Here is a 15598-nt window from a genome sequence, read left to right as displayed (position 1 = left end):
ATGTGACGACGCCGCCCCACTGTGGCTGAGCGGCGCGCCCCTCCCCACGTCATAAGTGGCTCGGTCTCTGCCCCGATCAACAGGGAATAATAAATAATTCCTTCTCTTCTTCCTTCCCCTCCTCCCTCTTCCTTCTGCATTTCCCTTCCTCCGAACGTCTGTTGCAAAGCTTCTTGATCCTACAATTTCCACCTTTCATCTCTCACCATGTCGGAAAGCTCTACTGTGCACGTCTCGAACATCTCGTCCGCCACCTCCGATAAGGAGGTGCAGGACTTCTTCAGCTTTTGGTACGGCTACCCCTTTGTTTGTACAGTGAACTCGGCAACTAACACTTCCATAGCGGCAAGATCATCAACATCTCCGTGACTCCCGTTTCCAGCGAAGCAGGAGCCACCAAGTCCGCCTCGGTGACGTTTGAAAAAGAAGCGTAAGTGACCGTCCCGCTACCCCGCACCTTCCCGCCCTCACCCCCCGGTTGCGACATTATTCTGACAAGTGAAATCTATAGTGCCGCCAAAACCGCCCTCCTACTGGACCAGACCCAGCTGGGCCCATCTGCTGTCAATGTCCAGGCCGCCCAGACCCTCGATGATATCGCGGGAACGCACGGTGCCACCGCCGCCGAGGCCAAGGACGAGAACAACCACGACCTCGAGCAGGAGGACAAGCCCAAATCTCGGATCATCGCCGAATACCTCGCCCATGGTTACACGGTCAGCGATGGCGCCATTCAGAAGGCCATCGCCCTCGACCAGAAGCACGGGTTCTCCAACCGCTTCACCACGACCCTGAGCAACTTCGACTCGAAGTACCACGCCACCGACAAGGCCCGCGGGTTCGACGAGAGCTACAAGCTCAGCGATAAGGCCGCCAGTGGCTGGCGCGGCCTGAACTCTTACTTCACCAAGGCTCTGGGCACCCCGTCCGGCCGCAAGCTGCACGAGTTCTACGTCAAGACCGACAAGCAGGTGCGCGACATCCACAACGAGGCGCGCCGTCTGGCCGACCTCAAGAGCGGCAAGCCCGCCCAGGGTGAATCGAGCGAGGCGGCTCCGGCTCCTGCGCCTGGTAGCGCAGAGGCCGGCAACGTTTCCTCCGAGCCGGTCCCCGCCGCCACGCCTGCTCCGGCCACTCAGCCCACGGGTGAGGCTCCTGCCGCTGGCACTGTCCCTTCTGCGGACCAGAAGGCTTGAATGAAATGAAATATCATGGACAATCGGAGATTTTTTTCCAGTTAAGCGTCTTTTCCAATCTGAAAGCGTGTTGATTACCTTTCTGTTCGCATAATGACGATAACCCTCGTGTATTATTGAACTTTTTAATGTGTTATTCAATTGAAACTGCCTGGGACATGTCCTCTGTTCTGAGTAATGGTAGCTAGTTGACTCTAATATACCTTCTTGATTCAATGTATATCATCTCTCCTCAGTAGAAGATATAACCATAACTTCTAATCACCAAGATAAACCCCCCCCCCCACAGTACAACCTATTTACGTCCAACAGAATAAAACGTACTACAAATAAAAAGAGATACCAATCAATCCATGAAATGAACTCAAATTATTAATTTACATCACTCATTCCATTGAACTATCATAGCATAAAACATAGCATCACATAACATCACATCACATAGGTAAGACAGTTCCCAACTCAAATCATTTCAGTTCCCAACTCCCTTGGTAAACTTCTTCGCCTCTATATCCTCCAAAATATGCTTCGGGTTACTCGACAGGCCACCTCCCTGCTGCGTTTGATCTCTAGAAGAGGAGGACGAGCTCTTGTACTGCGGGTTGATGTTTCCCGACGAAGGCGGCTCTTGCTGCTGTGCGCCTGTCTGGCGCTCCGGGGAGGGCGATTGGCGGCCTTGGTTGGGGGCGGACATTTTGGTTTTGGTTTGGTTTGGTTTTAGGAGACTTTAGGAGGTGTTAGTGTGTTTTATTCTGAGTTGCTGGCTTGGTTAGGGGAAGAGGGGCTGAATGGTGGTGGCGGACCTTGGTTATAGAGAAGGCAAGTATAGATACTTCGATGGATACTATCCGAATATAAACAAGTTGGTATATGTAGACAGACAGATGTGTCAAAGGAAAAATATGAACAACCAAGATGCAAGAGCAATTAATTGGAATTGTCAAACCATTAAATACTTCCTCGCCATCCTAGAGTTTCTTGTGGTAGTCATCATCATGACGTTTGGTTGTCGTGACCGGGTCGTCCCCACCCAAACCGGACACATGACAAAGCGAGGGCCTCCTTTCACCTTTCCGGAGCAAAGCACAGCAGCAGCTGGTTGCATTGACCGGGAACCTGACTGAGGAAGAGATGGACAAGTTGACGTCTTGTCTTGTTTTGTCTTGGCAGGTCGAGTCTACGAACTATCTCCTTCTGTACAGCAGAGGTACTCTCTTTCTACTGGGAGATGCTGGATGCATGGCGTCATTGCCGCTGGGGGTCACGTGCGCTGATCACGGATTCCTGCCCAGTGCGCAGTTCAGTTCAGGACTCTTCTTTCTGATAGACTTGAAGTCCCTCGTCTGGCTATATACGATAGCGAGGAATAGAGAGAATCCACCGCGCCCAGAACCAGTCGCCTCATGGTAATGAACAAATTAAGAAGAGAAACAAAAAGTAGATGGAGAAAGAAAAAGGTATGCAAAAGGTCCATTTCACAGAATTAATTTGGGGGGAATCAGAATCTTGTAAATTTGTGCAATCAATACAAAGGATATGAGAAGAGGACGGACGGGAGAGACACAATGGGACTTTTAGAAAGAATATCAGCAGTCAGATAACCGCGAGGTTTGACTCGTCCAAAGAAATGTGAAGGAAAACGATCTAGACAACATGGAATATCAAGGGAAAAATGAAGAAATGGGAAAGACAAGAATAAGAAAAAGAAGAAAAGAAATACGTGTCCAGCCAGCGTCCAAAAGAGACATCCAAACTGGATTAGCTAGCTTATTTTTGTATCGTAAACTCAATGACCCCAGCCAAAGCCAACTGGCTCATTTCGTTGACTGGCTGGTCTTGTTTTTTTTCTCACAATTATTTTTTTGGGTTGCTTGTTCGTTCTTATTTTTGCTCTTTTTTTCTTTCTTAGATCCTCCGTTCGCTTATTTTGGGCAGCCACTTTTTGAACGCATTTTAGTTTCCATTCGTCTGGAGTCCGGCCACTGCCGCGGCTTCGGCGTTCGCCAGGGCCTTCGCATCCGCCTCGTGGAACACAGCCTCGATCACCTGTTGTTCCTCCGAGTTCAGAATCTTCGTCAGGTTTTCATAAAGCTGTGGCTGCTCCTGCTGGAGGTCTGCGTGAAGGACGATTAGCGGATAATTCACCTGAAAACAATACAGGTAATACATACTCAGGAAAACTTGTTTGAACAAGCCGTAAGGCTCGATCTTATCCAGGGGTGTCTCAAGGAGACTCTCCTCGTCCAACTCCTCTTCATCGTCATCGGCGAAAGAGCCGAACTTTTGCGCCTAAATAACCTGTCAGTATACATAATTGAAGTCTGCGCGAGGATGTTTTACTCACCTCCTTGTTCAGGAAATCAAGATACGCGGCGCCTTCGTCGGCAACGTCGTCTTCGAGCGTAGCCTCGGTTTCATCCTGATCAGTCCATTCGATCTCACCATCCCAGTCATTGTCCTCGTCAACATCGTCACCCTCGTCGTCGAACGTGAAGTCGGATTCTTTCGTCGCATCTTCACGGTCTTTAGAGAGAAGAAGTATTAGTAAAACAGCCAGGCTAATAAGATATGAGGGGGAAACGTACTCTTCAGAGCGGCAGGCAACGTCTGGAATAGGCGAACGGCTCCCTGCAGCAGTCGGGGCCAGCCTTGTTGCACGCTCGGGGGAACATCACCACCCTTCAATGTCAATAGAGAGCTGATGGCGGCAATCGACAGCTTCTTGTCGTGAACACGTCGGAAGTTGTCGATATTCGAGAACCAAGTGCTGAAGAACTTGTTCGTCCAGCCATTGGACTCCAGAACCTGAAGACTCAGCACGGGGTTATAATAGATAGCGTTGATCACCATCTCCATCAGATGAATTCGGTAGGATTTGGTCTTGGTGTCGCCAGCATCAATGACCCGCATGGGCAACTCAATGAAAACCGGAAGGTACTGGTCGATGTAACCGCGCAGGTTCAGCATCACGGTCTCAGCCAGCTTGCAGCCGCATATCCGGTCCACACCGCCAACCTTCTCATCGCTGAAGATGTCCTGGACCATGCCAACAACGGCCCCAAGGTACGCTGGGTTCTGGACCATCATTTCAGAGCCATAAGCCACGTAGTTGTCCAGGGCGGGCAGCATATCTTCTAGGTAGAGCTCGGCACCGGCCTTGAAGGTCTTGTGGATGAGCTCGAACGCTTGCCACATGGTGGGCGAGATTGACTTGGAGGCAAATGTGCAGCTGTCGATGATCTCGAAGATCTCGTTGTAGAGGTCGTACAGCTTGTTCTCAAGAGTGATGCTGATGACGGGCATGAGGATGGTTTCGAGGTGCAGGAGCACGTCGGGAGTGCTCTCGAGGGTGAGGATAAGGGTGCCGATGGTCTGTAAGACACCCAGAGCAGTGATACTCTTGTCATCCAAAAAGTCGCCGTAGGCGTCCTCATCGCCCTTTGCAGCGTTTCTCTCCAGAAGCTCACCAACAATACGCATGTAGGTGTCCCGGAGCTGTTCGCTGAGGGCCACGGCAAACGGCGTGAGTTCGGCGGAGAAGACCTCAACAAAGTCCTCCATGACGTTAGCCAAGGCGTCCACGTCGACCTCATTGGCCAGCTTAAGTAGCTGCTGCATAATCTGGGGGATGTTTTGCTGCATCGAGGTCCTGATGATGTCGTGTCGGATGAGAGGCTGCAAGGCAAGGGCCGCCTCGACCCGGACAGGGAGCTCGGGGTCCGTCATCGACTCCAGGATGTTCCGGTAGATGATCATGAGGTTGTTGGGGTCCTGGAAGTCGAGCTGCTCGAACTTCTCCAGCGTATCGCAGGCACGAGCCCGGAGGAAGCCGTGGGGAGACCGGAATTCAGGGAAAACGTGACGGACAAAGAAGTATTCAACCTGATCGGCGATAGGGCTCTTCTTTCCGAGGATAACGGAAGCAAGGGAGCCGATCATGCGCAGGGCACCTTCCTTCTCCCTGGGCAACTTCTGGTCCTCCGGAGCAGCCTCGTACTTGCTGACGACGCCGTTGACGAAGGTGAGGATCGAGAAGGTCTGCTTCTTGCGGTTCTTCGTGAGGGCAACCAGGAAATTCGTAGCCGCGACATCGGGGGCCGAAACCTCCTCGTAGAAGTTCAACTTCCGGTGGAGGTACTCAGACGGGTCGGTTTGGAACAGCTCAATGTCTTCATCCGACTGGCACAGGATGGGGAAAATGAAATGCGCGACCAGGTTATCCATGTGCGGTTTGAGGTGATCCCACATCGCCTTCGGCTTGACGCACTCTTCCAAGTAAACCAAGGTGTAGGAGAGAGCCGGGTTGCTGAGCCACTGGCCCTTGGACACCCACTTGTCGATTTCTTGTAGGTAGCCCTTGAGGATCTCCGGGGCGAACGTAGTAATAAAAGCCTTGCCGTATTGCGTATAGTCAGGAGTGCTGGACTTCGTCATGGTCGTGGGGTTTCCATATCTGCAGATTCAAAGATTAGATTGAACACATATTTGGCCTAGGAGGATACCTACCGGATGAAGAGGCGGTTCAAGTTGGCGTACGACCACTTCTTGCACTTCCACCAGTGGTTCAGTTCCCTCTCTTCCTTCGACTCTAGCATGGAGCTGGCGGGAGGGTCCTTAGCAATGATCCTCAGGAACAGCGTGCACCAATCAACGGTCGCTTGTTGCGTCTGCAGGAATGGCGAAAGTTCGAACTAATATCATCCACCAGTCAGTTCCGAAACGTTTTCCCACCACACCGCCGACTCGACTCCCTTCGGTGTTCTTTCGGTCCTACTCACGTAGATGGCATGCTTGTATGATTTAACGACGATCCGGAGCATCTCCGCCGCTTCTATGCTTTCCTCATCGACCAGCTTCAACCCGATGTTGAGCAGTTGAGGGAACGAGTGCTCGACGATCTTATCGAATTCCTCTCGCTTTTCTCCGGCCTTGAATCGGTAAACACGGCAGATGGCCAATAGACATTGCAGACCAGCGTAGACCGAGCTCGCGTTGGGGGTCGACAACAGCTGCAGGGTGATGTCCAGGAATCCCGGCCACTGTTCCGGGAAATCATGCTGAAGGATCTTTTGGAGGAGCGGGACCAGCTGCGCGCGAACGTTCGGCGGCGTCGAGGCCAGCGCCGGGATCAGCCTCTCTCGGAATCCGGGTTTCTCCTCCTCAGGGATGGGGGTGCGAAGCGGGCTTTCTTCGACAGGGGACCAGCCACGGTTGATTCGGTTTTTCAGGTAGACACCGGCTACAAAGGATTCATCGATTAGTTCGGGGAAGAAGGCCTTGGTTGGGACGATGGGAGGAACAGCCACGGCAGTTTGGAGAGGGCACACGCACCGGAAAGTTGGACGGCATTGTTCTGCTCCCCCTGCAGAATATCCAACAGCGCATTTATGAAGCCAGGTTGAGTCTCGGCCTACAGAAAAAACATTCGCAGACAACGAGTAAGTACTAGGACGCCAGAGAGTTGAAAGACCAGGTGCCGACGAAATCCCACACGTACATATTTTAGATCAATTTCCGCCTGACGCCGATTATCCGCATTCGCGTCGAGCGTAGACTGTATACGGTCCCGAAGAGCTGTGACATCCATCTCGCACCAGCAACTGCCCCCAGCGACCAAATTCCAGCTCCGAATAGATTGATTAAGGCCCCGTTACGCAATGGTGAGCCGGAAGGTGAAGGGCTTAGGAGGAGGGCAAGGGAGAGGGGGCCCAGGCGATTCGAAGGAAAAGTAGCGGGGAAGATATTAGATAGGGAGAGGGCACGATTGCAAAAGTGCACATTGGGTTTGTTGGGTTTGGTTTGGTTTTCTCTCGTGGATTTTCAAGCGGTGCCCGCCCCGCGCCTGTGGCAGCTAATCAGAGCCCTCGCCGCCACGCGCGGTAAGAGAATTTTCCTTGAGAATGGTTTTTCTGCCCCCGGAAAGGCTCGTCGGGTTGGGTTTGGGAGAACCAAGGGTCGGAGGCAAGTTGAAAGAAATTTTGATTTTTGAATTTTGATTCTTATTATAATCTTCGCTTTGAAGGATCGGTTCTTTATTCCCGGACGCCAGGGGTGGGAAATGAAAGTGCCTCTACTATGTACATAGGTATGGAACTAAAGTACATACAATACAAACACCCGCCGCAAACGAGGAATCAGGCAGAAATTGCTCGACTAGGAAATCAACATGGCATCAACCCCGGCAGAAAAAAAAAAAAAGAAAAGCAAAAAGGCCGTTGCTTCCCCACGTGGTTCCCGCGGTTATTCCCAAATTCAATCCTTCCATTTCTCATCGTCTCGTTCCTCTATCCGTGCTTTGTACCTATTCCCTCCCAACACACTCCCTCCCCCCGACCGCTTCACCGCCCTCCTACATATACAAAGATGCCGCAAAAATCACATCCCTCTTGATCTGCTCCTGCGCCTGTTGCATCTTGGTATATAATGTGGGATCTCCAACCAATTTCGCCGCATTCTTCACCTCCCGACAGGTCTCATCCAGTCGAGTGATGGTTCGCACAATAGTGCCTTCCATCACGTCGGTCAGATCCGTGATGCGATTGAACGACATGCCGCGCGCCCATTCGTAGACTACTTCGGCCAGACCGAACCGGGGTTTACTGGCGAAGTCATTGCTGTCTTCGCTCGACTGGATCACCTGGTATTGGATCTGGAAATCATTCACCTTCTCGGAAATCCGAACAATGGCGTCCTTGCCCTTCTCCAGTCGAGGCGTCAACGTAGGAACATTCTCCGTCTTCTCCTGGAAGACAAAGGCGGATAGCAGGGCGACAATCTCCTCGGGTTCGTACTCGGCCAGCACGTTCTCGAGGATCAGCTCCGTGAGGACAAGCTCGTCAGCCGAATGAATCTGTCGGGGTTGGTTAGTAAATTCGTGTGAGAACGATGGTTATGATGGGAAATCCCCAGATACGCACCTCACAGGCAACCTTTCCTTTCAGCTGAACTCGCGACTGCTCGTCGATGAAGCCCAGCTCTCTCAACACCTGAATACGCTGCTCATAGTCTGGGAGAAGTTGCAGGTTTTGGTCGGACATGAGCTGCTTCAATTGCGAGATATTCTCCTTGACCTGCCACTCATCATGTTGCATTTCAAACTTGAACACCGTCAGCCAGAGGATCATAAATCGATGGAGGGTAAAAAGGCCGAACTCACGTGCTTCAAAAAGCTAGGACATTGCAAGCACCGACAAGACTGAATGATGTTTGCTTGCGCTTGGCGTTTCTCCAGAATATCCCGTACTTGTAGCTCCTTGATCCGAGCCCAGTCCAGCTCGTCCCAAACAGGGCTTGACCACGAGGCGCATACTTTCGATAACTCTTTGTCCGCAAACTTCGCCGCCTCTGTATTCTTTTGTCAGTTTTCGCCACACTTTGCTACGTTGATCGCAATCTACCTTTCTTGATATTGAGGTACCATATAGGGCCCCCAAGCTTGATCAGGGTGTTGGTAACACACTCAAGATCTGTAAGCGGGACCTTCTGCACTTTGAGATTCATATCCGCCGAGCGAGTCGGAAGCTGTTGCAGCAAATCGCGGAATTTTGGCAGGAAGGGAAGAATGTCGCTTGGATGACGCTTGCTCCCCAATTTACCAATTTCCAGAACTTGGATATTGGGGGTAGAGCCACCGCTAACTCCTTCTTTGACAATGATACCGGCAGTCCGGTATCCTTCCTGTAAATCTATCAGTCAAACTGAACTCCAGAGACGAGGGAGAAAAAGAATATGGTTTACTTACCTTTCGGTACACAATCAGTCGCTTGGGCACAAGAAGACGTTTACCTACCGGCGACGAGAGCAGCCCGACATTAAGCTCTTTAGTTAACTTCTCGTACTCGATTGCCGCGTCATGACAGGCAGCAAGGTCAATGTCGCAGATGTCACAGGGCTCGCGCTTGATTTTCGCCAGACTGGCCTCCGAGAGTTGGACCTGTTTCTCATGCTCCGGTAGTAAAGCTTGAGTAGCGTTCTCACTGAAACTTCGCTTGATCATTTCTTCGATCTTTAAGGCTTCCACACGTAAAAGGTTCAAAATCATGTTGTACGTCAGTCGGAACTGAGATCGAAGCTTGGTCGGATCGCCGAGAATCATCTTCCTCAAGGCACCAGCAGGAGGCGCCTCTTCCCGGCCCCCGTTGACGATGATCACATAACCGACATTGTCAAGACCTCGTCGTCCAGCACGTCCAGCCATTTGTGTGTATTCGCCAGGCAGTAGATCTCTGAACCCCTTGCCATCATGTTTCCGGAAGCCAGAAAAAACGACAGTTCGAGTCGGCAGGTTGAGACCCATGGCAAACGTCTCTGTGGCGAACAGGACCTTGACCAGTGATTTAGCAAATAGGATTTCAACAATTTCCTTCATGATCGGTAAAAGGCCGCCATGATGAACGGCAATACCCCTGCTCAACAAGTCGCGAAGCCGAAGCACCTGTGGCAGACCTCTGTCCTCGGGCTTTAGTCGAGTCAGTGATTTCTCGATAAACATGTGCACCAAACTCTTCTCCGAAGCAGTGCAAAAGTCCTGGTTCGAAAGTGAGTTTGCATTTTCTTCACATCGTTTTTTGGAGAAAACGAAGATGCAGCCTGGAAGCAAGTTCTCCTTGCGCAAATGCTGAACGAGCTGTACCCAGATCGTCTTGTCCTGAGCAGCTGTAGTCCGTCCTCCACCTCGTCCTGTGCGGGCAATATTCCCAGAGCCTCTAGTTGCCGGTTGTCCCCTGCCCCTTTGGGCGGCGCCTCCACGCTGGCCATTGCCTCGGGGACCACCTCTACCAGGGGCTTGTCCGCGTCCTCTTCCCTGTTGGCCACCTCTCTGTGCCTGGGATTGGGCCTGTGCTTCGGCTGCCTTTTGAACCTTAACCTTATCGCGGCCCGAGATAACATTGTCGGCTTCTTTCCAACCATTCTCGAGGAAACGCTTGTTGGAGTCGACAATCTTAAACTTGTCCTTCCCGGCCCAGAGGTAGTGTTCCAGGGGAACGGGTCGTTTGGCGGTTGAGATAACGTAGATGTCCTTCTTCTTGGTACGACCAACCCACGATGCGAACTCTTGCGTGTTAGGAACGGTTGCAGACAAGAGGATCAGAGTGACATGCTCGGGGAGCATAATAATGACTTCTTCCCAGACAACACCTCTTTCAAGGTCGTTCACGTAATGCACCTCATCGAAAATCACAAACTCGACGTCTCTAATTAGATCCGCACCGCGGTAGAGCATACTTCGTAGAATTTCAGTGGTCATGATGAGGCAGCTTGCCTCGGGGTTGATCTGGACATCACCAGTCAAGATACCGACATCTTCGAACTCATTGCGGAAATCTCTGAATTTCTGGTTACTCAGAGCTTTGATAGGGGATGTGTAAATAGCCTTTGTCATGTGCTTGGCAGCCAATGCGATCGCATACTCAGCAACCACGGTTTTTCCAGCCGATGTATGCGCTGCGACGAACACTGAATCGCCCCCTTCAAGATGGTAGACAGCTTCCTTCTGGAAAATATCCAGCTCAAACGGCCATTCTCGAGCCATATCCGGGACGAGTTCATTGAAGTTCGGGATTTCTTTATTGACGTCAACCACGTGCGCCCATTCTTTGCCGCCTTTCTTCTGAGCGCCCGCAAAGAGCGGTGCATGGGGTTCCAGAGCCGGAAATTCAACAGGGAGAAGAGCATCGATGTCTTCTTCTTCGCCGCTTAGCTCCCCTTCATCTTCCACCTTCACCCCTCCGCCATCTGAGGCCGTCTCATCATGATCCACATGAAGGTCGGTCTCCTCCTGCTGAAGAGTGTCTTCAACCTCCTGGTCAGCCTCTTCAGACTCTTTGGACTTGGCCTGATCGAACTTGAGTCCCCTAGTGAAACCAGGAGCAATTTCTAGTAGACCGTCTTCGCCCCCAAAGTTGATGATTCTATCAAGACCGGTCTTTTGGCCGCCACTTCGAGGCTGTCCTGTCGTTTGGTTCTCAGATTCCATTTCGGCAATTGCTTCCACGCCATCCAAACCACCAGGAGCAAAGGGGAAGAATCCGGCCGCGCCTCTGACAAAATCCGCACGTCCAGCGGGTCGACGAAGAAGAGATGTCGAATTCTTTGCATTCGCACTGCTAGCAGGGACAGTCACTTCATGGTAGCCTGTAACCCGTCCTTCCAGACCCTCGCGGTCGAAGCGGACAATAGTCCGTGTTTGGGTGCCAGCGACCTCAAACAGGTCTGTGTAGTCTGTTGACACATCCCACCTCCTGCAATAATGATCAGCTATAGGACATTCAACGTAGCGTTTCTCGAGGAAAGACGAGGAAAATGCAGCATCAAAGAAAGAAAGAAAAGGTGAAATTCCATAAAGCCGTGAAGTAAAATAAAGCAATAACGCGACCAAAATGGCGATAATTCAACGAACCTTTGCAGACGATTCAGCCATTCCGGACTAAATTTCGACGATGGGGCTAGAAACTCATGCTCCAATTCAGCCTTGAGATCGGCAGCATCCTGGCGAGTCTTTGGTCGCGGGCCCGGATTCTGGTATGAGCCGTTTTCTTCTTCCAGAAGTCGCGCATCAAACGCCGATCCACTAAGCTTCTGTGTGTTCAGGCTCAACTCGGCGAGAGTTGAGGCAAGACCTTCTGCCATCTCAGAAAGCAGAAGGGAGCCAACTATGTCAAATAAATGGATAATGTATCTGTCAAGAGATCGAGATCAAGGCACTCGGATAACAGGCTACTAGAAAATAAAGACTAGCCCAAATTGACAGTCTCGTACACTGCCAAAGTGGAGCAGCGTGAATGGTTTGAATGGGGGAGGCGGAATGGGTGATGCCTTGCCAACATTCACGGGTTGGCGTGGTTGAAGGTGGGCGTGAAGAGGTAGTTGGGCGGCATTTAGCGGCGGTACCGCACACACAACTTCCTGTTCGCTGACGTCGTGTGGGGACAGCTAAACTGGATTCAGTCGCTTCTGATCAATCGTTTTCAATTGCTTCACGGTTTCTCCCTTTTCATCTATTTTCTTTTTTCTTTCTTCCTTTCTAGTCATTTTTGTCTGTCTACTTTTGCTTCTCGGAAATCTTCGAATTTGGAAATACTTTCAATCAAGGCATTTTTCGACTAATTACGCCGGAGACAAAAGGAGAATCGCAACTTTTATTCATATTAAATGATACCTGAGTTGATAGAAATATTCCTTCGCAATTTCCTTGACGCCAGAGATAAATACAATATAACAACCCAAGCCAATGATTTGTACTGGGCGCTCCCGAAAATGAAAATGAAAAAGACATGAAAAGAACAAAAATAAAAATCACCTCCTGAAGCCATAATTACCGGTGCGTATAAAATTTTGGAACTGTCGTGGCTTTCGAAGGGTCAAATCCCTCTCGCAGAAAGGGGCATAGGGGTCCATATTAAACATGGATAGAAAAGCTAAAATTGTTGCAAAAAAAAGGCATCAAATGAGGAAGAAACGAATGTCATCCGGTCCATCGTGAAAGACATAAAAAGAGAGAGAGAAAAGAGCCATGAAGGGCCAAATGGGAGGGCGACCTTATCGGTAACTGACAACAGGAAATGTTTTCCGGTCTCTTATGTTGAGCTGATATTCAAAAATCCCATCCACTGTGGCAATATACCTAGAGCAACTCGAGTCAGCCATCTTTTCGCTCGAAATCCATGAAGCGCCAGTATGAACTTACAGCGTTCTGCCATCCGCACCCCAGCCAATTCCAGCCGTGCTACCTGTATCTTGGTCTCTATACGCAGCACCCAAGCTTCGATCGGGTAGTTCATCCAAAATACTCCGCATCCACCGTGAAGAGCGAGACTGGTCAGAACCCAACCGGTCAGAACCCAATACTTGCTGTCGATACCGTTCGCGTTGGTTGTTTCGGTTGTGTGCTTCATTAATTATTTGTCGCTGTCGCCGAAGTCGTTCTAGCGCAGCAACGTTGGTCTCCAGCTCGGAGCTAGAGAGGCGCGACGACTCATGTCGAGCCTCCGGTGTACCATCTTGCCTCCCAGACCGTCTGGATCTGGAATGAGATTGCTGGTGAGTCCTTGGTCGGAGAGTGGAGTCTGTGGTCGTATTCGAATAGTCGAAATTCGCTGACGGGCGACCGATTATGCGCTGCCGCTGATTCGGAGCGCCGGCCTCGTTATTAGAAATGCTGGGATCACCAGAGCTCGACTCACTTGACCGCTGCGGATGTTCCACTGCAGCAGATTGTATCTCGGCAGGCGATGCGGTCCAAGTGAGTGTAATACTTGGCTGTGGATCCATGTTGGAGTCACTTGTCTCTTGCGCCTCCGAATTGTCGTGTGATAACACCACAGAACTTTGTCGCCGTGCATTCGGTCTGCGATTGAAAACGGTCGCATGAGCAGGATGTGTTTCTCGCGGCACTCCAGGCGACGGTTCGCCATGACGAAGGGGAGAGGTGGGACGAGAAGCACGATTGGAAACATCTGTGGGACCTTGGAATCGTGAGCGAGGCACAGGCTGTGGATTCGCATTAGTCCTGGCCCGTCGCTCCGCCAGGCCGTCTTCCATCCTCGACGTCCAGCGTGCCGTGTTCAAAAACTCCACGATCAGCCTTTCCCTTTCGGTGAGATCCTGTATTAAGTTATCGCGCAACGGCAAATTGTCAGACGAGGCTCCCCTGCGTTCATTTGACGGGCTCTCGACCGAATCGAGTATAGCCCTCTGCGCTGCGTCAACTTCATTGCGTGATTCCAGGCTGAATCGATTGTCAAGATCGAACCCCAAAGCCACAGAATCGTCCAATAGAGGCTCGGTCCGAATTTCCTGGATGCCGGGTTCGTTCATATCCAAATTGAGGATCTGTCTACGCACGAAGGCCTGGCGAACATCTGCAATACCAGCCCGTCCTTTCTCCTCCAGCCACACCAAGAGATCCCAAGGCTCAGGGGCAAACGTCATACAGCGCACAGCACCTCCGTTGCAACTGAGCCTTGAAGAATTGAAATGGCATATAACCGAGCTTTTGGCGTCAGGCTCACAACGAAGTGTCTTGACGTCAAACACGGTAATAACTCCAGACTGCGATCCAATGGCGCAGAGTCGACTAAGTTGCGAGAATGCGATGCTAAAACAGCATCCGTCGTCAAACCTCGTTCCTATATCCATCTCTACACAGCTGAGCAAATCCCAGTTCCAGCCAGAGAACCTTTCGCCGCTTTCTGCCAGGGCGGTCGAATTGAGGTCGCGACTAACGTCATAGAAATAGGCACGGGTCTCGTCACCCACGGCGGCGAGAATGCTGGAGTCCGGGGACATTATCGCATAGTTCATGCATGCTTGATGATGTAGGACTTTGATGGCTTTCGATCGGGTAAGAGAATAAATGGTAACCGTCCTGTCATTGTTACTGTTGGGGGAGTATTAGCATGCTGCTCTGAGATTGACATGTCGCCGCATTCGTACCTCAGGACAGCAATGTCTTCATCCGTCGACCCTTTTCCATCTCCAGGCAAACGATGGATTGTCACCGAATTCACAATACTGCCACCAAATTTATGCAATCGCACATCTGGCATTTCCCTTCTCCCAGCATCGCGGGAAGCTCCGGGCTCTTCTCCTGCCAGCCACGATGGGGAAGACCTCGAGGACAACTCAAGGTCAATTGGCAGAGCGCTATCCACATCCGATGACTGGGAGGTTGTTGAGCCAGAACTATCCTGAATGCGCCCATTCCGATCGGTAACGTTGACAAACGCACATTCGCCGTTGTCCGAACCCCCCACAGCTACCCATCCGTTACCAGCCGCCAGGCATTTCGGTTCAAACGGTATGACTGCCAGAGTCTCCCGCTTTTCGGTGGAAATGTGTATCGCGTATATAACTCGGTCTACGACGACGTAGATCTTGTCGGGGTCGGCGGTGCTAATGTAGTTTCGGAGTTGTTGGTGGCTATGGGGGCCATTAGCTCAGATCCCGTCCAGCAGACACAGGGAATGTAATCGGGAAGGGTGCACGAACAAATTCGGGATCTTGAAAGGAAAGAAGCGACGCTTCGTCGGGAGGATCAAAGACTCGGTCGAATGGTACCTAATAAGCGAGACAAGGTCAGCTGGCGGTCGAGACAGACCATCACCCGCAGGATGAGTCAAGACCAACGAGAGCGCAGAATCCGTCGTCATGGTGGTTTTAGTGTCGGGATCAACGTGACATTGTCGAAATTACGGCTAGAAGGAGGCACCGCCGTTGTGAAAACGACGGGGTGGAAAGTAACGAGGCGATGGGAAGATGACGGTGACAGCGGAGAGGAGAGGCGGAAGGGTCACGAGAGGATAATTAGGTGACGATGGTTAGTTTGGTGAAGTGGTAGAAAGGTGAAGGTTGCATATAGCGCTGCCTGCAGCTTTAGTGATAGGAGAGACTAGCTCAGGGTA

The 15598-nt window shown here is 51.2% G+C and overlaps 4 protein-coding genes across 4 annotated transcripts; 1 reads left to right on the top strand and 3 right to left on the bottom strand.

Annotated features, from left to right (window-relative positions):
• Positions 1-207: 207 nt before the first annotated feature.
• On the top strand, positions 208-1196 carry vip1 (putative actin cytoskeleton protein (VIP1); the record flags this gene model as incomplete). Its single annotated transcript, XM_053105097.1, has 3 exons — positions 208-290; positions 344-430; positions 512-1196. The coding sequence occupies 3 exons, from the start codon at positions 208-210 to the stop codon at positions 1194-1196; spliced, it is 855 nt and encodes a 284-aa protein (XP_052951681.1).
• A 472-nt stretch (positions 1197-1668) lies between these two features.
• On the bottom strand, positions 1669-1890 carry KD926_001393 (uncharacterized protein; the record flags this gene model as incomplete). Its single annotated transcript, XM_053105096.1, has 1 exon — positions 1669-1890. One exon carries the CDS (start codon positions 1888-1890, stop codon positions 1669-1671), a length of 222 nt encoding a protein of 73 aa, XP_052951680.1.
• Positions 1891-3149: 1259 nt separating this feature from the next.
• Positions 3150-11825, bottom strand: KD926_001392 (SKI complex RNA helicase subunit SKI2; the record flags this gene model as incomplete). The annotated part of the gene is made up of 14 exons (XM_053105095.1): positions 3150-3310; positions 3368-3485; positions 3541-3719; positions 3782-5649; positions 5703-5887; positions 5975-6435; positions 6528-6606; positions 6694-6796; positions 7550-8046; positions 8114-8293; positions 8353-8540; positions 8594-8873; positions 8938-11437; positions 11596-11825. The coding sequence occupies 14 exons, from the start codon at positions 11823-11825 to the stop codon at positions 3150-3152; spliced, it is 7029 nt and encodes a 2342-aa protein (XP_052951679.1).
• A 909-nt stretch (positions 11826-12734) lies between these two features.
• KD926_001391 (uncharacterized protein) lies at positions 12735-15346 on the bottom strand (the record flags this gene model as incomplete). The annotated part of the gene is made up of 4 exons (XM_053105094.1): positions 12735-12819; positions 12883-14574; positions 14631-15116; positions 15186-15346. The coding sequence occupies 4 exons, from the start codon at positions 15344-15346 to the stop codon at positions 12735-12737; spliced, it is 2424 nt and encodes an 807-aa protein (XP_052951678.1).
• Between the last annotated feature and the right edge of the window lie 252 nt (positions 15347-15598).

This window comes from Aspergillus affinis (genome assembly GCF_023601865.1).
Source record: "Aspergillus affinis strain CMG 70 chromosome Unknown NODE_129_length_103272_cov_84_718155, whole genome shotgun sequence".
NCBI classification, from domain to species: domain Eukaryota; kingdom Fungi; phylum Ascomycota; class Eurotiomycetes; order Eurotiales; family Aspergillaceae; genus Aspergillus; species Aspergillus affinis.
Note: the sequence above shows the minus strand (reverse complement) of the source record. Positions and strands in the feature narration are given on the sequence as shown.